The 22,777-nt window shown below is 37.4% G+C and overlaps 1 protein-coding gene across 4 annotated transcripts in view; it reads left to right on the top strand.

Moving 5' to 3' along the window:
* EGFLAM (EGF like, fibronectin type III and laminin G domains) overlaps nt 1-22,777 on the top strand; it is a 115,428-nt gene that overhangs the window by 33,146 nt on the left and 59,505 nt on the right. For 2 of the 4 annotated variants that reach the window (XM_088152844.1, XM_088152845.1), the window contains exons 3-6: nt 2,512-2,595; nt 6,626-6,652; nt 13,595-13,715; nt 14,458-14,593. In XM_088152844.1, coding sequence (XP_088008970.1) covers nt 2,512-2,595; nt 6,626-6,652; nt 13,595-13,715; nt 14,458-14,593 — 368 coding nt within the window. The remainder of the gene's footprint in view (nt 1-2,511; nt 2,596-6,625; nt 6,653-13,594; nt 13,716-14,457; nt 14,594-22,777) is intronic. The other 2 variants (XM_025167757.2, XM_088152847.1) reach the window with 1 other exon arrangement.

Here is a 22,777-nt window from a genome sequence, read left to right as displayed (position 1 = left end):
AAGTTTATGTGTGCCAGCAAAATTTGACTTGAAGGACCTAAAAGATCTATGTTGCTTAAGTTACATGAAAAGAGAACCCAAGGAGCTCTGAGACAATATATGGGACATTATAAAACTCAAAGTATAAAAAATATTCCCAGAATTTCAAAGAGGAAAAGATCCAGAATAAGCTATTTTCATAAACAGAGAAAAGTGAAGGATGAAAACCTTGGACAATAAGAGTGATATATTAAAACTGAATGCAGGCTTCTGGCATGAAGCAAGGTAGGACAAAGGAAGCTATTTTAATCAAGAATGTCAACAATAGATTTAAATAACAAGTAAAATAAAATAAAATATATATTTTTAAAAGATCAAAAAAATCACATTAAAAGTTACAGTTAAGGTAGGAATGCTCCGTAGTAATCACAGGAGAGATCTAATAGATTAAAATGAGATTAAAAGAAGATTAAAAAGGCTATACTGAAACCCTTTAGAATTCAAATTATAGAATGACAGAACCATTTGGGAAAAGGAAATATATTCAGGAACTCTAGAAAATGAGGCATGAAAAGGAATAGTCCAGTTGATAAATAGAGAAGCATCAGGTGTGAATTATTTAAAGCTGTAGATGAAGTGCCAATAGCTCTCAATTAACAAATATGGAACAAGACTGTATGGTCTAGAGTTCTGGGAAGATTGGGGTGTATATCTGAAACTAAAGAAGGGAGATGTGAAAAAAATCTTCTTGAAAGCAACATTTTTAAGGTGTTACAAAGAAAAAAGAGTGATACATGGAAAAAGAAATGGTAAATTAACTAATAGGTTTCAGAAAGGCAGAGGGACACAGGATCAGATGCCTGAAACATAAAGGATAACGGAGAGAGCAAGAGACTATAAGAAGGAAATATACCTTTTTCTTTATTAACTACAACTAGGCCTTTGATTGTAGATCATGCCAGAGTGTGGAATATATTAAGAGTAATTGGCATGCAGGAACATCAGATTATTCTTCAGAGGGACTTTACAATGAGCTACTGTAAAAAATGAATTTGGAAACATGAAGTGGTTCAGAATAAAGGGAGTGAGATAAGGATACATATTGTCCCCATATATTTAATTTATACAATGAATATATTATAAGTATGATAGGGTTACATGAAATGACAGATGGATTCAGACTTAGAGGCTGAAATGCTAATCGTTTCAGATATGCAGATAATACCACTTTATTAGCTAAATGTAAAGAAGATTTAGCTAATTATTAAAGTAAAACTAGAAAGTAAAAAAGACCCATGATCATGGAATAAATAAAAACTGACTCCTCCCTTGAACAAAGATCAGCCAACAGAAACTTGCATACTTTGGGGATGTGATATGAGCAGATGATGGACTATTAAAACTGACTGTGCATGGCAAGTTTGAGGGAAGTAGGAGGAGGAGAGGACTGTGATAAGGCAGGTGAATGGGATCAAAGTGGTTATAGGGTTATCCTTGGAAGACCACAGGATATTATTGGAGACAGGGTGGGATGAGGACTATTTGTCCATGCAGTTACCTGGAGTCAGACATGATTTGATAGCACCTAACTGTACAGTTAGTAGAGCCTTTGATGTCCATATCAAAGAAAGAAACAACTATTTATTTGTTTATTTGGGGACAGAGAATTCCAAACTTACCATAGTTCTTGGCTTTTGAAGGATAATTATCCATAATCTAATAAAGGATTACTAAACTTCCTTGTTATATCTTGTTTATTTTTTATTCTTTTTATATCTTCATCATCTAGCCATTTTGATGGAGTCAAACACACACACTATCACTGTAGGTTTTGGTTGCCATTCTAAGTGATGTGATAAATTTAATATTGGCTTTAACTATAAAACCTACTGATTTGGTGAAAATAGTTCAATAATCTGAAGTTTGGTTTTCAGTTTTCTTGTTTTTTCCTCTATTTTGATCCAGGAATAGGAACCAATATCCTTGCAGTAATTGCTAAATTATAATTCCCAGCAGTTTCAGAGACCATTGCCAAGAAGAAAGATGCTGGAAGTTGTAGTTCAGTAATGTGTAGGTGGCCATTGACCTGGCAATTACTGTATTTATGCAGTAAAGCTTAACTGTATCCACAATTCCAGTTTCTACTGAAATTGCTTTCACCATTAGCTATTAGTTACCATGCTTTACAGTCTATTGGAAAAAAAAACCTCAGTTATATCTTATTCAGGCCTATTCTGAAATTAAGCTCCACTGAGTTCAGCAGTAATTACTTTCAAATATTTGTGGGTAGGATTGTAATCTGAATGTATTTGTTGCAGAATTTACCATTTTGGTTTGTAACTGATTATGTGCCATCAAGTTGGGGTTGATACACCCCCACCCCCAACACATCCTCTGGCCACAATGAGGCAGCATGGCAGGACCTGGGTTTTTTTGGTGGGGTATTAGTACTATTAACAAATATAATGTGCTTATACACTTGTTGTGTTAATATATTTGCCTTTGTATTACTTTATCTAACATCTGCTCAAGGTGTTTTACACCGAGGTCAAGGCTGATAAGCCAATTAGGCAACAGTCTCATGATGTGCCTGTCAGTTTGGATATGCTCAGTATGGTGAGTATCACCCTGACATTATTTATTTTTAATTTTTATTATGGAAACATTCATATACTGTCTATTCTCTGGATTTTAGGCAGCCAACCATAACAATGTAAATATATATATATAAATCAATTAAACAATGTAAATATATATATATAAATCAATTAAAAAGACACAGAATTTTAGTGTACTGTCCCATCACTGTCCCCCTCACTGTGGTTCTCCTCACCAAAGGCCTTGTGGAAAAGCACTGTTTCTACTGCCTTCCTAAACATTAACAAGGTGGGGACCATCCTGACCTTTGGCAGAATAAGAAGGCTACTATTGAGAGGGCCATTCTCCAAGCCCTTATCCCTCAGCTCTCAGTTATGCATATGAAGTGTTGAAGCTTCTTGTATATAATTAAGTTGATAAACAATGTCATCAACAAATGAACTCTAATTTGATGTGGTCCAGTATATGCAGAGGAAAAAAATGAGGATCAACATATATATTAGGGCTATCAGATCAGGGCTGCAAAAATTCATATGATCATAGGACAACCTCATAAATCTTTGCTCCATCTGTTGATTAACTGGATTTTTGTAGCCCTGATTTGGTAGCTCAACCAGACCTATCATAATCCTTATAAGGACTTCTCATCTAAAACAAACATGGTTTTCGATTCTATCTTCCAGGAACTGCACAATATACTTACCCATTATTAACCATAGTTAATAGTTTAAACTTTTTTATAGTTCCGCCTGAGCGTCTTTTATAGTTTTGCCTGAGGCTCTATACCAGTTGCACAGGCTATATTTATAGACCGCACTAGACTATTGAAAGCAGATGAATGAATGAATGAATGAATGAATGAATGAATGAATGAATGAATGAATGAATAGCATGATTCAATGCATTTTGTCAACATAGCCAACTTGAAGCATATTGGATTTTCATCCAAATTGTACCAGAACCTATTCCAGTCTTTCCCAAATTCCTGTCATCCAAATGTAGACGCCAACTCCCAGAGTTCATGTCAGCATTGATAATAATGGGACTTGTAGTTCTATTATTCTGGAGGCATATGTTTAGGAAGCCTGGCATAGAGTGACACCTGGCAAGCTTATGTAGGGGAAAATGCCTTTCATATATCGTGGTCCTAAACCTTTTAGAGGACCCAGCTTGGTGGTTGATTTCAAAAAGTTTAGCAAGGTCAGCAGACCTGATTACGACTTGGAGGGCACAAGGAAATCCCAGGGTTAGAAAACAATTGCAGATTATTTCTGTATTGCTATGGCTACTTGAGAGAACTAGTTTGGTATAGTGGTTAAGGCACTGGGCTAGAAACCAAGAGACTGTGAGTTCTAGTCCCACCTTAGGCACAAAGCTGGGTGACCCTGAGTCAGCCACTCTCTCTCAGCTATAGAAAGAAGGCAAAGGCAAAGCAGTTCTGAAAATCTTGCCAAGAAAACTGCAGGGGCTAGTCCAGGCAGTTGCCAGAGTCAGTGCTGACTCAAAGGCACCAAAAAAAAAAAAAAATGTGGGGGTTACCTGACTTAGATTGCAAACTCCAGATGACAACAGAATGACTCAGACATTCCTCGCTGCCATCTAGTGTTGCTCATGCTTTTGCAGCCCAGATCTGGTAGCCCTACCCTACTGTTACCAAGAAAGCTACAAGGGCACGGTCATGAAGTTACCAGGAGTTGAATTAAACCTGGAGATGTTGCCTAAATCATTTAGGAGATTCAAATGTAACAGTGTATTTAATCTGTGTGTCACATTAAATCTTACCTATCTCATTACCAGCAGATGCAAGGTGGATTTGCTATTTTTTTCTCCTGGCAGTATACCTGCATTACTGCCTAGGGAGAAGTTCAGCAGGTGTAACATTTCCTATCATGACCTCCCTTTCTATATTAGGAAAAGCTGCACCTGTTGCATTCCTCGGTACCATCCAGCTGTTAAAGTCAACCCAACCTCTCAGAACAAAGGGGGTACAGCAAGCCTTTGAAATCGCAGCTGAAAGTGTTTCCTCCATTTTGGGTTTGAGAAATGGAAATTCAGGGAATATTGCTGTCTGCCTAAAAACACATGTGCCTGTTTTCATCCTGTCTTAAGCATGATGTTTCAATTAAGGAGAAGTCTGGGTACAGGAGGAGAAACATTTAACAGCGACATCTTTCATTCAAAGTGAGCTGTGACATGTGGAACCAATCAGTGCACTTCCATGTGCAAGATCTTATTTAAAGTGCAGTTATGCCATTTTTAAACAAGAGAACAGTTCTGTGTGCTAAAGAGGAAGCTCTGATTTTCCTCTTGCAAGAGAATAGTTTGGGTTGATATGTTTTTAAATCTCAAAAAAGGCTGCAAGTGAATTTGCAGCTAGGTTTGCATTAGGTTCATTTCCTAATGAACCACAATCCTCAGTTTTCCTCTTTTGGCCTCTATTTTTTTTTCTGTTTTGTTTGGGTGCTCTGTTCTCTTCTCCTCAAGCCAGAAGGAGAAGGTATTTGCCTCAGTCTCGTACTCTGTGTCCTCCTGCTCAGATTTAGGTTTGCCAAAAAAAAAAAGGAAAAGAGAGAAGATTAAGAAAGATGGAATAATACCAAATACACTGTGAAACCCTCCAGGGGCTATTCAAAATTATTGCAGAGCTACGTATTTCAGATGCAGATCCTTCCTCAGTGGTTCCAAAGTTACATAAATGGAACATACATGGAAATGGGATCAACTGGAAGATGTATTGTAGAACTGTTTTAAAAATCAATATAAAATCCAATGAATATCTGTACTAATAGCAAAATTCAGCAGTGCCATAAAGCGGTAACAAACTATGCATGCACTCCATGTACCAATAGAATCAAATGACTTCAAAAAAAATTATTGAATAAAACAATTCACCTTTCCTAAATATAAGGTATATCTTCTATCTTATATATAATTTGAGATTATATGTTTCTTTTATGTAATTTCAGAACCTCTGAAGAAGGATTTGGAGCAAAGTATGCATGGTTGTAATAAAATGATACATTAATGATTCCTTTTTAGTGAGCAGTCCTGTGGGTGCATCAAAAAAATTTGCCATGTAGAAATCTGTAGGTGAAACTTTCATGGGATGGAGTTAAATATAACATTTGTTACGATACAAGGTGCTGTTAAAGAGGGATGGCTCAGTCTGTTCAAAGCTTGGTTGCTGTTCCAAAGTATTGGATGCAACATCACCAGTGGTTATTATTCTACGCTATTAGCTGTAGAAAACTAGTAGTCTCCAGGAGAGAGACATGCAAATGGGATAGAGGCCTTGTCCCCTTTGCTCCTAGTGATCTACTCCAGATGGCTGCTACTTCATTTTTAATAGGCTCACTGGGACTGGGATGAAGTTTTTACTGCTCTTCATCTATAGTTGACCTTGGTGGATCTAAGAAGCCTCTTATATTTGGATGGGAGACCCACCAGAGCTATAGGTGAGACTGGGACATGAAAAGGCACCCTGGCAAACCATTTCTGTATTGTTCTCAAGAAAACTACATGGATGCATTTGTGAAGTCACCTGAAGTCAAGCTTGACTTGAAGAAAACTTTATTCTTTTATATACAGTACTGTTAGTAACTTGTCATAAAGGTCTTGTTATGTGCCTGTTAATAAAACCAGTTATGCTGATTAGACAAACGAAGGGTCTGAATCTTATCATTAGGCTGTCTCATAGCTGTGGGACTTTCTTCGATTTGATCTTCATCTAATATGTTCTGCGTGGATTTTATAGGGGGCTTAAAATGGCATAAATGGGCACCTGTGTTTTCTTTTGAAAGGATGGATGGATGTCCTTTCTAAAGAAAATTAGTGCTGTACATCCTAGAGTAAAATCTATTGAAGGTTTAAGTGATCTGCCTAATGTATGTTGATTTCATTCATTTGAGTGCATCATAAAGGGAGCAATTGGCACTAAGATGGCATATACTTTGAATAAATGAATAAAGAAGCTCTTATACTTTATTGTTAAATCAGCACGTTTTTAATCATGCTGTTTCTTATGAAGTTATTTTTTTTTCCCTGCCAGGGTCAGATGGATGGGCAAGCAATTTTTGTAAGTACTACAGTTCATTGTTGTGTGTTTTGTTTGTGTGTTTAAATGTAAACCATGCAGACTCATTTTTGTGGGGATTCAGTTGCCAGGTACAAAACTTTGCATGGGTTATATGGAATGCTCATGCTTGGTTTTAATTGCAAAACTAAATAAATAATGATGATGATGATGCAGAGTTGAAGAGTAACAAACTCAAGACAAAATCACAAGCAAAGTTTAAAAAAAGTTTCTGTGGGATACTGATTGAGAGATTGTATAATCACATGTTGATGGAGGAGAAACACAATTTAAATATTATGTTCCATATTTTTATCCAGAATGAAATTTGTACAGACGTGGATGATCTATTGGGAAAATATTAGTGATATAGTTAGTAACTGATGATCAAATTGTACTGAATTTGATGTTCATTACAGAGTTTTTCAGCCTTCTTTATTGTTGTGCTTAGCTTCATTCGTGACCCAACCAATCACAGTCCAGTGCATCTAAACAGGGTTGTGACTCTTCCCAGTTTTTATTTGTACAAAACAAGTTATCAAGTCATATAGTGCCTGATTGCAGTGTACAGCTTTTAACAGATCAGGAGGAAAATGTACATGTATGCGTTGAAGGCTTCAGATTCAACATCTGGTATCTCTAAACATTTTCTATTTTTTGTTCATGGACTTGTGATATGAAGGTTAGGAAAGACCTTTACTTAAAAACTGAGAAGACAATTGTCAGTTGGAAGAAATTATTTACAGTTCTGGAGTATCCCCAGGATTAGACGCCAAAATTTAGCAGCAAAACCAACCATTTTGAGCTGTTTAGAGATACAGCAACAGCAAGAATCAGAAGGAGTAGCACTTTTTCCAACTAACAACATTATTAAAAGGCACCAGCTCAGATGCACGGAGTGGCTGCAGCTTACAAAAGCTGAGGTCTTTTAATAAAATTGGTTAGTCAGAAAAAGTGATACCAGGCTCCTTCAGATTTTTGACTCCCATAGACTAACATGGCTCTCCTCTTCCAATGTCTAAAACGAACAGCAGCAAGGTAATTCATCCACACATACAGTAGACAGTATATGTAGTGACTGGGCAAAGGAACTATGTCTGAGTTCTGCTTGCCAATCCTAATCAAGGTCAAATTGAACGTGGTTGTTGTCTAAGAACAGGATGATGACTGGTATAGTATATAGTGATTCCAGGTAGAGAGATCCTAATGCTACTGCCAGAAAAATGCCTTCAAGCTGTTCTGGCTCTCCCTCCCTGCAATTAAATTTTGTTTTTTGTTTAAAAAAGGTCAGAAGAGATGAAAGACATTAGGAAAGTTATAAGTGGAAGATAAAACTTTCTAAATCTGTAAAGTTCCCAGCCTTATCTGGAAATACTCATATCATAGGGACTATGAGTTTATTGGTAAATGATGTTAAATCCGGGTCTTAAAAACTTACGAATGACTTGATAAGTTAAGGAAAACTAGTACCTCTCGGCTTAACCTGCCTATCTGCAGCTGGTGCTAAAATATTTTTAAATTGAATTAAATTTAAATTTAAAAATGTAAATTAAATTTTTAATTTTTAATAATGTTGAGATGGCTGCTGGCTTACTTTTGAAGTAGACTATCCTAAAGCATCATATAAATGTTTGGTTGTTGTTTTAAAATTTTATCTGAAAGTGGGCTTTTATGAACAGTATCCATAAGATGTTCATTAGAACCAATAAAACTACTCCAAACTTCAGACTTATTCAGGCCATAATGTTAGTTAAAGTGGCCTTTCCCAAGCTGGTATCCATCAAATGTGTTGATTCTAGTCAGTCTGACCAAGATGGCTGGGATTTCTGGTACTTGTAGCTCCAGTGTGAGGGGACATCAGGTTGAGGAAATCTGAGGGATAATTCAGGAGTATGTGGTACCCTTACAATACAGTCCTATGCATATCAGTGCTGCATTTGGTGGGATTTACTCTCAAATTAATCTAAGTGGAGTTTCAGTCTAAAGTAGATTAAGCTTTCCTACATGTTGGGCAGCTTAATCACATTGGTCTCCACCTATCATAATAATATATGCATTTTAATACATTTTAGACCAACCTGGAAAACATTGCAAAAAAAAAAAAAACCTCAGAACATTCTGAATAAAAATACATAAGGAAAATCATGGGGAAAAAACTTATCAGCAATCCTTTGTTCAGTAAGGAAATGTATATTTTATGAGTGATTGAACTTTCGGAGTTTGCCGTGTTTTTCATACACAGCTTTCCCGGTTTTCTTGTAAACATTTAATTTTTGAACCAAAGAACCTGTGAAGAGAAATGATTAGACTTCCCCTAAACCATTTATGTCATAGGAGCCTTTGATCTGAAATGCACCGTTGCTGAGAAAAACTAATCTGAACTCTAACCAAGATATTAAGATTGCATTGGCTACTCAATAACATCTTGCAAAGATCTTTGTTTTCTGACCCAACAGGCAAAGTGACACTGGTAGGTAGGTAGGTAGGTAGGTAGGTAGATAGATAGATAGATAGATAGATAGATAGATAGATAGATAGATAGATAGATTTGCATGCAGAATCCATTAAGAAATGTTTTTTTTACAGTTTTGTCTTTGTGGGATTGTACTGCCAAAAAAAATACAATTTTATTTTAACTTATTGCCTTAGAATATGAGAGGGTATACAGTAATTCATATAAAGATATATGCATAAGGGAATAGAGGCTGTTTGTGAGAATATGGCAGCTTTCTCCTGATCCTTCATCCCTTCTAATCCTGTGTGCAACACTTATGCCTCTGGTGAATGACTAGCTGGAGAAAATGTTGTTTTCTTGTTCTTCTCCTCATGAGAGATCAATTATTTTAAAGTAAGTGGTACTCCAGTAGTAGCATGTGGAGCAACGAGCTTGAACTTGAGAGTATAAATCGTGGTCTTAGTGAGGAAAAATAACTGTCTTTTATTTTTTCCTATTTATTGTCTTGGAAGTATAAATAAAAAAGCAGTGGCTGGGGCTATATTCTTATGGTTTTGTCAAGGGAGTCAGTGGAGGGAAAACAACACCAGCACAGTGAGATTTGGCAGACAGCTTCCCAGCTTTCTGCACCTGGAAATTCTATTTCAAGTTGTTCTAAACTTTGTACAGTTTTCCATGTACTATGACTAAGATTATAAATATCTGTAAATGGGAAGGGTGGGGAGGAAGATTAAGGGGCAAAAAGTTTTAGAATGAGCTGTCATAACTGAAATTTCCACACATATTATTTTAAGATGGGCTAGTTAGTACTCTAGAGGAGAGAAACAAAATTCAAAATAATCTTGATAGATTAATGAAATGATGCATCCTCATTAAACTAGAGGAAGATATTGAATGGATTGCCACAAAGTTCAGTCTTTGACCCTGCGCTCTTCAATATTTTTATTTATTACTTGGATGAGGACGTAGAGGGAATGCTTATTTTTCTTTATAAGATTTGCAGAGACACAAAATTTGATGGTAGAGTTAATATCCTAGAAGACAGAAATAAAATTTAAAAAGATATTGAAGAATGGGAGAAATGGACTGAAAATATCAGAACACAGTTGAATAGAGACAAATGCAAAGTTCTGAACTTAGGACATAGAAATCTAATGCCTAGATATAAGATAATGAATACATGGTATTTGTGAAAAAAAATCTTGGAATGGTAGTTGTTTATAAGCCAAAAGATGAGTCAGTCACATGGCTGCTAAAAAGATGAATGCAATTTTGGGTTGTACCACTAGATGTATAACTTCAAAATCAGGGGGAGTAATATTTCTGCTGCATTCTGCATTCAGAGAACGTGAAACAGATGGAAAGAAGGGCAATGAGAATAATTAGAGAATTGGAAACTCTTATTAGCAGAGATTGATGGAACTAATCTTGAGAAAAGATAACTGAGGGGGTCTATCATAACCTGAAGGGGTCTCATACAGAAGAAAGCCAAGGGCTGTTTTCTGTAATCACAGAAGGCAAGACACAGATTTAAGTTACAGGAAGATATACTCCAATTAGGAAAAAAACCCTGATGATAATGACAGGTTGTCACTTGAATAGGCTGGATGGTCATCTGTCAGGGATTATTTAATTTGAATCCTGGATTAAACTGTGTTGGGGTTGCTGGCTAAATGGCCCTATCCAATGCTAGGATTCTATAAAGTTGCATAATCAATCATGCAAAACCATGAGGCCTTCCTAAAGCCATGCTATGTTGCTGTGTCTAACAGTTGTCACACAGTTGCAATTTTCCTAGGCCTGGTGCTCTCCAAATATTTTGGAGCAGAACTCCTTCAGTGGCTTGCCATTGGCTCTGGTCATCTGATAGCCTTAGATGTCAACAAATCTGGGGACCTCATGTCACCTATCCATTCCTTAGCCACTTCCAGAAGCAAAGTTGACAAACATTAGCTATGGAATCAAAAGCCATTATGCCAAGATAGCAATACATTTACTAGCATCCTTGAATTCTACACTACCTTCCAGCAGTATTAACACTGTGCTCTCCATTAGCCATACAGAGGACTAATCAGCACTGTGCTCAAATACAGGGTTAGGGTGAGAAGGCTAAGTGACTAGGAAGGCATCAGCTATCTTGCATCACAGAACTCTTTTGATAAGAAGAGTTAGCATCACATGGTAAAAGGATGTGCTTAGAATATTTATTGTTTTATGTAATTTTAATTACAGGTAGTCCTTGCTTAATGGCTACCTTCTTTAGCACCTGTTCGAAGTTACAGTGGTGCTGAAAAAGTAACTTTATGACCAGTCCTTGCACTTAATGACCATCGCAGGGTCTCCACAGTCACATGATCGAGATTGGGGCACTTTGCAACTGGTGGGTGTTTATGACCGTCGCAGTGTGCCGCGGTCACGTGATTGCCATTTGTGGACTTTACAGTTGGCTTCTGACAAACAGAGTCAGTGGAGAAGCTGGCAGTAAAATCACAAGTTGCAATCACGTGGTGTCTCGCTGGGTGATTCACTGAATGACTGCGGCAGAAGTGAGGTCCTAAGTCCATTGAAGTCATGTGATGTCTTGCCTAATGACCGCATCACTTAGCAATGGAATTGCCAGTCCCAATTGTGGTTGTTAAGCAAGGACTACCTGTAAGTTTAAATGAATGACATTACATTTTTGAATGTTTTGGGGAATGTGGAACTGTCTGCTCCATGTTTTGTACAAAAGCCCGTGATATCAATCATATCTTCTTTTCTCCAAAACATGCCCCTTTTTTTCATTTGTTCCTCATAGGACTTGGTTTTTTTGATTTCCCTTCTCTGAAAGTTTATTCCTTTCTTGAAATGGAGAGATAAGAACTTGACACAGTACCTTATATGCATTCTGACTAATCCGGAATAGAACAGTTATGTCTAATGGGCCAAAGCAATGTTTCTACTTCTCTATTTTCTCCAGTATGCAAGATGAGAAAAATAATAAACCCACACAACATATCCCTCTCATGCTAGTTAAAACTAATTTCAGACTTATATTCATGTCATATCATAAATTATTCATATTTAGTTTTATATACTTAATAATGAGGAAATGGGAAATCAAATATAAACTAGTACAGTATAAGCACCCCAGGCTTCTGAGTCATCTTCTAACTGAGACATCCAGTGATAAAATATTTTTCATATATAGAAAGAATGATGTTCTTCAGACCATTGTATAGTTGCTTTGTTTGTCTTATTTGTCTGCAGTCATGCACAGTATCTGTCAGGCTTCTGGCAACTGATTCACCTGAAAGTAATTCTTCCAAGCAAGATTCTCAGAATCTTTTTTAGCAGGATGTATAGAGAAGAAAGGTATAGGATTACAAGAATTTCAGCAATGGAATTTTTTCCAGTTTAGAACCAATTTATCCGTCAATACATTAGGGTGGAGATTTTTTTCAGTCTCTGATAGATTACTTATGTACCAGTGAAGAGTGTGTTTTTTTGATAATGGAGAACCTTGCAGGTAGTTGTTTATGAAACCATCTCTGAGATCTTTATCAGTCTATGAACCATGCATTACAGTAATCCATTCTGTTGTCCTCCAGTTAATTTCCAAATCATCAGTATGTAAGTCAAAAGAATATGATCATCTACAAAATCCTATGAGTCTTTCTAGAACAAAATTAATATATAAAATAACTTCTGTCCAGAAGTGAGCCATTATAGCTTACAGCTAGATCATATGAACCAGCATTGCATTTCGGACACCTCATCTTCAGCAGATTATTTGTACCTGATAATTTCTTCTTCAAAAGCGATTTCAACAGATGTGCAATAATAGTTTGGTCAAACTGATTATAATTTTAGATCTATAGAAATGTATCTTAATTATTTATTTAACAATATTTATATTAACGATCATATTTTAATATTCAGATTGTTCCAATCCTGATTAATTCTGGGTGTAGGCAACAAAGCACGATATACAATATATATATAAAAAAAATCTTAAATAAGAATTAGACCACCCCAGAAGGTACCAAAAGCAATTAAGGGCTGAAGCCATGTTTGAATGGATTAAACTTGTTTGTAAAGAGTAGTCAGGATTGGGCCATCTATACCTTTGAGGGAAGAGTGTTCCAAAGGATAAGCCATCACTGAACAGGCTTGTGGCCTGGCCCATAGACCTTGCGAGGAGGAGGGACCCTCAACAGACCTTTTCTAGACATCCAGATTAGATAGGAAGATTCGATTATGGAAAGACATTGCCTGATATACTCTAGTACTGCACCATTTTGTAGGTACCAAAATGGAGTTCCATTGATGGCTGTGTGGTAGACACTCCAGTTCCTTATTCTATTCCTTTTGAACATCTAATTTAGTATATTGAGTATCTTAGTGTATTCTAACATATATTTATAAATCATTATGGTTGGCTAAAATTTAATTTTACCTTTCCATTAAAAAAAAAGTTCTCCATCTCTTTCCATATTTTTTATTCCAAGCAGGAAGTTGTTATCGGAGACTTGAAGCCAGGGACTCTCCATCGTGTAAGCGTGGGAGCTTATGGCTGGGCAGGAAGAGGCAAAGCCAGCATGCCTAGAAATGTAACAACTTTATCACAAGGTAAATATTATTTGAATAGCTTTCGAATAAGGGTGCTGATTGAGACAGATTTCACTGTAGGCATGTAAGGGTGTTTAGAAAGGTACATGGGGACATCAAGTAAAGTTCAGTACAGTGCAAAAATAGGAATGAGAGAGTTAGGGGAATTTCAGAGAAGCTTCTGGCCAGGAGACAGGATGTAGTTGCAATTGCATGAAGAAAAGAATGATGAGGATTATTAAGGAGTCAAAAGAATAAACTTAGTATGACGTGTCTGAACTCCAGATAATTTCACCTGGATGACTGAGAATCTTCATCAACTTAGTACGACATGCTTTCTTGGTGCCACTGTGATTCTTTTCAAAAGTCTTTATAAGGGCATTTGAGAATTATTTTATTTTAGAATTTAGGATGTGCCACAACTATATGTTGTGCCATAACTATATTAATTCTGTGCCATAACTGTATTATTTCATTCAGGGAAATAATGTGCCATAATTGTATCAATTCTGTGCCATTACTATATTAATTCATTCAGAACAAGACTTTCATCTTTTAAGTATTTCCCCCTATGAAGGGGAAAAAATAGTGGTATTTTCTATATTGAATAGCAGCAACTCTCCAGAGATTGAAACAGAGATGAGAAGAAAGCCCAAACAATTATCTTCATCATTACAATTTTACAAGAGGATTTGCTCCTGCAAGCATTTCTGAGTTTTCCAAAGGGTCTGATGATGTATATAATTTCTTCCTTTCTTCTTAGATAAATGTATGCCTCCAGATCCACCTAATCAGCCTCAAGTCATCGTTGTTTCTGACTCAGAAGTTGCTTTGTCATGGAAACCAGGACCAAGTGAAGGAAGTTCTCCAATTGAGTACTACACAGTGGAATTTTTCAGGTGATCTTGCCTATGGCATTTGCATGTGAGCACTTTTTCCATATATGCGGGTTCACAAATGTTTCAAACTGATGTCATTAATGTGAGTGAAACTGGTTCTTATTTATTCATTAGTTTAAATGGCTTTGACTCACCACAGCTTCAGAATTCCTTTTGGGTTTTGGACCAAGTCAGTCTTGCTTCTTCTTTTTGTCTGTGATGCACATATATAGGTTCTGCACCTGTGCACTAACTCATGCAGAGATCTCCAAAGCCTGAGATCTTCCAAAGCCCCACCCTTCCAGTAACAAATACAATATGGAAAGATTGGTTTCTACTTAATCCTAATTCACTTCAAGTGCCACACTGTTACCACTTTTCAGGACATTCTTGTGAAAGTAAGTTTTTGGTATTAGAATCTCAATTGCTACATCAACCCTTATTTACTCTGACAATTGCCACTCTCAGCTTCCAACAATGTAGCCCTTGTGCCCTCTTCTCACATCCTACCGTAGTTCAAGTGACATCAGTTTCAAAAGTATAATCAGTATCTCCAAACCTTCAGAAACCACAGCAATCTCTGAAGCAAGGCTACCCATTCCTATGATGGTCAAGCCAGGTCCTTTTACCTTGTCAGCATCTCTGCATATGGCTATAATGTCTCTTACCAATTGCTTGTTGGTGAATGGGAATTATGAATTAGACTCATCCAGAGGTTTTGTCAGAATGATGAAATGACCATTGGGTTGTCATAAAGCATGCTCCTCTCCTTATGTACTGACCCAAGTACAAAGGGGACAGAATTAATTTGCATGGATGTATCAGTGTTTTTCCCTTCTTCCTGTCAGACGCCCATGTACTGAGGCTTCAGTAGGACCTGACAGATTTATCAAATGGATAAAAGCAGCGTTGCACTGCCATAGTGCAAATACTTCCCTTTCATATGTGTGCAGTGTCACACCCTGTATACAAAAGGGGCAGAACTTGAGTCTCAACAGCATGATGCTGCTTTTGTCATTCCCCCTGCCTCCTATAATGGACGATGGACATGTACCTCTGCCTACATAGCTCCCACCTCTGGAGGCCTCTGAAATCCTAAACAGACTTCTGAGGTATTTTCCTTGGCTAAGAGCTGTTGGATATACGTACTTAAAATAGATTTTTTAAGCTATTTTATTTGGTGTAAGTCACAGCAGCAGCAGCAGATTTGGGCTTAGTTTCTGAGTTCCCCAACTGAGCCTAAGTAGAAACTACAGTGCCATCTCCTCTCTGTCAGCTGCACTCTGAACCATCTCCTGGCTGTTGCTGTAGATTTTTTTCTCTTCCACTTTATTTATTTATTTAAATGTATTGGCTGCCCAACTCCAGTGGACTCCACCTAAGGATGGATCAGTTGTGTATATGGAAAACTCCTGTGTAAACTCATATAGTATTTTATGTTTACATTGGCTTGCTCTGCTGATGGAATGTTCTCTGAAACATTCTCTGGTGAATGAGACCTTTTGCCTTTTTTTGTTAAATTACACATTGTTCAGATCCACATGATAATTAGGATATCTTGAGCAAATTTCAGTTTTCTGTCCATTGTAGGAATGCCTGTTTTAATATCAGTATGAGTCATCCAGTCCCATTCCTTCTTTATTGGCAATTAAATTTTTAAAAGGAATAAAATTGAGGCAGATCTTCTTAATTTTAATTAAGGATGCCGGGTTCCATCAGTTTTTTTTTAATTAAATGTGTTTATTAGACTTATTAAACAAAAAGTTTAGTGACTCATTCCTAATCCAATTCAAAAGTTGTTCTATTGTTTGTTGGGGAAAATTGGTGTGGTCTTCTTCGCTATCGGTTCTGTGTTCTTCAGATGGCTGTATATTCTGCAGTCGAATTTAGCTGAGTGGTTTTCACTTTTTTTTGTTTGTGTAACCTCATTCTGAAACGTGCCTTTTCCCATGACCCAAGAAAGCAGCATGATTTGGAAGCCAAAAGATTGCTTTTTTAAAAAAACACATATATTTCATGCATGGACAACATTCTAGGCTCATGGGTTTTTGTGGTATGAAGGAATTGTTTTGGGTATATGTAGACCTTGTGTCTTTAACTGTTAAATCTCACCCTGTAATCCAAAATATTATTGTATGTCTTACGATAAAATTAGATATCACAAATCCTCTATTTGAGAAACAAATACACAGTGTCTGAACCAAAGATAGATTTATCCAATTAGGTGGCCTTAAAGCAACCTGTGAGATAGAAAGGTGGTTCTAAAAATGTTACCTTTGGCTATAGAAGGTGGAAATATTTGCATCAATCAGTTGATTTCTGATGCACATATGAAGCTTGACAGCTTGTGAACTACAGTGGGGCAAAAAAGTATTTAGTCAGCCACCAATTGTGCAAGTTCTCCCACTTAAAAAGATGAGAGAGGCCTGTAATTTTCATCATAGGTATACCTCAACTATGAGAGACAAAATGGGGGGGAAAATCCAGAAAATCACATTGTCTGATTTTTAAAGAATTTATTTGCAAATCATGGTGGAAAATAAGTATTTGGTCACCTACAAACAAGCAAGATGTCTGGCTCTCACAGACCTGTAACTACTTCTTTAAGAGGCTCCTCTGTCCTCCACTCGTTACCTGTAGTAATGGCACCTGTTTGACCTTGTTATCAGTATAAAAGACACCTGTCCACAACCTCAAACAATCACACTCCAAACTCCACTATGGCCAAGACCAAAGAGCTGTTGAAGGACACCAGAAACAAAATTGTAGACCTGCACCAGGCTGGGAAGACTGAATCTGCAATAGGCAAGCAGCTTGGTGTGAAGAAATCAACGGTGGGAGCAATAATTAGAAAGTGGAAGACATATAAGACCACTGATAATCTCCCTCGATCTGGGGCTCCATGCAAGATCTCACCCCGTGGGGTCAAAATGATCACAAGAATGGTGAGCAAAAATCCTAGAACCACACGGGGGACCTAGTGAATGACCTGCAGAGAGCTGGGACCAAAGTAACAAAGGCTACCATCAGTAACACACTACGCCGCCAGGGACTCAAATCCTGCAGTGCCAGACATGTCCCCCTGCTTAAGCCAGTACATGTCTGGGCCCGTCTGAAGTTTGCTAGAGAGCATTTGGATGATCCAGAAGAGGATTGGGAGAATGTCATATGGTCAGATGAAACCAAAGTAGAACGTTTTGGTCTAAACTCAATTCGTTGTGTTTGGAGGAGAGAGAATGCTGAGTTGCATCCAAAGAACACCATACCTACTGTGAAGCATGGGGGTGGAAACATCATGCTTTGGGGTTGTTTTTCTGCAAAGGGACCAGGATGACTGATCCGTGTAAAGGAAAGAATGAATGGGGCCATGTATCGTGAGATTTTGAGTGAACACCTCCTTCCATCAGCAAGGGCATTGAAGATGAAACGTGGCTGGGTCTTTCAGCATGACAATGATCCCAAACACACCGCCCGGGCAACGAAGGAGTGGCTTCGTAAGAAGCATTTCGAGGTCCTGGAGTGGCCTAGCCAGTCTCCAGATCTCAACCCCATGGAAAACCTTTGGAGGGAGTTGAAAGTCCGTGTTGCCCAGCGACAGCCCCAAAACATCACTGCTCTAGAGGAGATCTGCATGGAGGAATGGGCCAAAATACCAGCAACAGTGTGTGAAAACCTTGTGAAGACTTACAGAAAACGTTTGACCTCTGTCATTGCCAACAAAGGATATATAACAAAGTATTGAGATGAACTTTTGATATTGACCAAATACTTATTTTCCACCATGATTTGCAAATAAATTCTTTAAAAATCATACAATGTGATTTTCTGGATTTTTCCCCCCATTTTGTCTCTCATAATTGAGGTATACCTATGATGAAAATTACAGGCCTATCTCTTCTTTTTAAGTGGGAGAACTTGCACAATTGGTGGCTGACTAAATACTTTTTTGCCCCACTGTATATCATTTCTCTTGATGAAGACAAAATATACAAAAGGAAGTCTACACAAAGTTTTCTTACTAAAATTAATATAGTATTACTGTGTGAGGGTAGTATACACAATAGTGTACATGGAAGAGTCTACAAGAAAAAGAGTTGTAGGTGAGGCGCTTCTGAGTCTTCATTGAACCACTTATCCCTAGTCACTTTCATAATAAAGGAATTTAGATGATACTGTAATAGCTGATTTGTTCATGTTGGATTTCTGAGATAGTCGAATGCAATTAATCTCCTTTGGAGAGCCAGTAAATATGCTGAGTGGATACAGGCAGATCCATTGCAAAACTTATTTTAATTGCTTATATTCCTGTCCTAGGACTGTACCATTTACACATTCACGTGTAGATTTTATTATACAATATCCTTCTATCTTTTAACAATCTCTGCAGCTTGAATTCTTTTTCCTGATTTACTAACTTTCCATGGATGGAGGCTACAGCCAGTATTGGTGAATGGACTTCTGTAACTGGACTCCTGCCTCAATCCCAAATCCATTCTGTGGTGGAAAAATAGCCATCAGCAGAATGACTTAAATTTAAATACAACTTGGGCATGTAATAGTTTGTGCAAGTTATTAAGGCTCTGGGATATCGTCATGGGGGAATCCCCAAGTATTCTAAAATAAACAAGCTAGAGAGAAGAATTGGTTTAAGGCCTGAGACATCCTTATCTTTCTCACCTGGTTTCTAGTGGAAATATCTGTCAAAAGAGCATGCTTTGAAGCTGTATGTTTTATAAACCTTAAGTGTGATTGCATATCCTATAAAATGATACTCTTATTTCCCTAATCATAACAAGAGGGGAAAATCCACTGATAACTTCCTGGTACTTTTACATGTGAGCTCAGACAATTCTTAATGTGCAGCATTTGCATATAGCCTGGGATTGAACCATGTTTACTTTCAGGTGGATGAAAACTATTGAACAGTCCTTTTGAAGTCTGGATTTTCCCAGTTTCTGTAATAGGACTGGATCTAAAATTTTCCGGAGGTGGAACAAGAACCATTGCCTCCCACCTACCCGACTCAGGTACACAGAAAATTATTTGTCTTCATTTGTATGTTTTTAAGAATTAATTTTTAAAATGTTAACATTGTACACCTTTGTGAAAGCAATAGATAAATAAAAAGCAAGAGAGTACAATGCTAGCTTCCTTTTAAGTAAATTAAAGAAAATGCAAATGAAGATAAACATTTTCCAATCCCTTTGGAATTCAGTCAAGAGGAATTGTAAAAGTTGAAGCTCCATCATAAATTTTTCTTCCAGATGTTGATATGTAGTAGTTCATATATTTCAGCCTGATATTTGTTAGCACTGTTACCAAATTTCTGTCAAAGCCATTTCAGGGCACGAATGATCAGCTAAGCCTTTTGAATGCTCTGTTCGTTGGAGCATCTGAAGATGTTATATTACAGACTTTCAACTTTAATAATATCAGTGCTGTGCAGTGATCTGGATTTGAAGGGGAGAAGGTGATTTGGCGTGTGCCAAAGCACTCACTTTTTTTTATGCAGATTATGATTTTTTATGCAGATAGGTTTAGTTTATGGAGGTGCCAGCAGGAGGTGTTCACACACACACTGAATTACCTGAAATCTGGATCACTGCACAGTTGTTTTTTTTTAATGATAACCACCCTCCTCCTCCTCCTCCCCCCCCCCCCTCAAGTCAATATTGACTCCTGGTGACTACCTGAACTAGTCCCTGCAGTTTTCTTGGCAGCATTTTTTTGGAAGTGGCTTGCCATTGCTTGCTTTCTAGGACTGAGAGAGAGGGGCTGGCCCAAGGTCACCCAGCTGGCTTTGTGCCTAAGGTGGGACTAGAACTCGCAGTCTCCTGGTTTCTAGCCTGGTGCCTTAACCACTACAGCAAACTGGCTCTTTCTTGTACAAATGGGCAAATACTGAATGTGCTGCATACATGCATGTAAAAGGATGAGATGAGAGAAGATTTTTATGAATTCTTCTCTGGAGGTTTTCAGATGGATTAATTTAAAACTATAATGGCAGAGTTGTACCTTCTGAAGACCCAGAACTGCATATGGCCTCATAGAAATCTTGAATACAACCCAGAGGTCTCCCAAAATTGTTACCAGTTATAATTTAAATGTGACAAGGAAACAACTACTGCCCAATCATTTAATAAATTTAATGACTATATAATCAAATTGAAATTTAACAGTAATTTAAACTCCTTTTTAATTGAAAAGAAAACTAATTTGAATTTAAAGGTAAATAACTCTATTCATGTCCCTTGGGGTATCATTCCAAGGCCAAGTGTGGCCCTTGGCCTGGAGAAAATTGTGCATTTCTGCTCAAGAGCATACTGGAACTTCCAGGGTATCCAAGTGAGGTCTTCCTTATATCTCTACGATGATCAAGTATGAGGCGGGAGAATACAGAAGCCTGTATCAGAATTCTTGCACATGTTATCCTTTCCCTTTTCATGATTTGTGTAGCAGGACAGTTCAAATGAATGATGAAGTATTGTAACGGAACAATATTGCGCAATTACCTGCTGTAGGTTTCTCCTGACAGTAGGGAATTTCTGTAGCTTGTTTGGTGACATGTCCAAACTGGTATCCTCTAGGATTGCTGGTTCCTTAGGAATCAAACACGGATTCAGAATTGGAAGCATTTGGCAGGATTTCTTCATATGCTCAGTATCATTTTAAAAAGTAGAAATTTTCAGTAATGAGGGGAAATAAGTCACAATAATCTATCAAATGAAGAGAGCTATTAAAAGAGTTTAAAGAAAGGGGACAGACATTCTTAATTAAGAGAAAAAGTGGAGCCCCTTGGTCTGGATCAACATTAAAAGCTGAATAGCCAAATAATTAAGTGGCTCTTAGTGGATCAAGGGAATGTTTTAGGAGAAATTTCTTTCTTAAGAAAAAGAATGAAGACAATATTTTACAGTTGAGTCACTCTTTCTTGGTCTGTTTTACAGAGGTTTAGGATTTGTTTAAAAAAAAAACTTTTTGTTGTCTCCTGTGACTGGAGAAATTGGTTTCTCAAGTTCACAGAGCTGGACGAAGCTGAAACAAACAGTTCCAAATTGCTCTCTTTTTGGTTTAAGAGTACGCCCTTCTTGCTCAATAAAAATGACCTTCAGATGATTAAATCATTCTTATATTGACTGATAAAAAAAAAGCCACATGAGTCTATTTTGACAGCATCTCTGGGCTGCAAATAAAACAAACAGAAAACTGCACAAAATATCGCTCTTGTGCTACAGTTTTTATTAGAATACTGCCAGAAATGTTTGCAGCTGGTTTCTTATATAAATAATGGTACATCTAAAACTTGAATGTTATTTCCTGCAGTAAATATTTCAAGGATGCCAGAGAAAATGGGATCGCAGTTTAGTCTTATCTGTCAAAGTTTTTCAGTCCCTGTTATGTTCAGCCACTTCCGTAGGAATGACTTTAGCAAGTTCATGGGGGTAAAAATTACAGTTTCTTCATTTATATTGAACAGCGTAGGCAATGGCCCCACAGGAAAAAGGGTAACCTCTTCCTCCTATTTATCCCTGAAGTACTGAGTGCTCAGTGCTGCAAGGATGTTCCCATGTCAATGCTTTTGCTTTTCCTCTGCAAGCATCCAGCAAGTTTGACTTCTGTATCCTTTGGGCCTGCTTTTGATTTAGCCTGTATGCTGGACACCAGGGATTTAAAATATACAGCTGAAGAAGCCAAAAAAAGCTGCAGCAGAACCTCTTGTTGGAGTGACAGTATAGCCAGAGAACTAAAGAGAGAGAAGTGTCCTGACATAGAGGTGACTGGAGATAACATGGCCACTTATCCATCACTAGAGGACAGAAATATTTCACTAAAAAAAAAAAAAAACCTCATATGCAAATGACCGTGATAATGCAGCTTTAGGGTTTTGTTCTCTTCCATAATGTTTTAATTACATTGTTGCCTGCACAGAAGCAGAGCTATTTAAGAATGTTTCAATAGCTTAGTTTAAAAAGAATAGCTGTAACTTAAATAAACAAAATCTTCTCCTGAGCGGCCATATAAACATGTTTAAGCTTCCTACCCAGATCTTGTCAATCATCTAGTTTACAGTATATGATATGTGATCAGCTTGCTGGGTCTCAAGTTGGATTGACTTGCTTTGATCTCAAGCATTCCAGAGAATATTGATGTCAGTATTTGACATTGTTGGCATATACTGGTCTATGGTAGCGGTCATATTTGGTA

The sequence above is a fragment of the Python bivittatus genome, unplaced genomic scaffold (genome assembly GCF_059951505.1).
Source record: "Python bivittatus isolate LINGU-HERP-01145 unplaced genomic scaffold, Pbiv_v1 ctg000570_np1212, whole genome shotgun sequence".
NCBI lineage: Eukaryota > Metazoa > Chordata > Lepidosauria > Squamata > Pythonidae > Python > Python bivittatus.
Note: the sequence above shows the minus strand (reverse complement) of the source record. Positions and strands in the feature narration are given on the sequence as shown.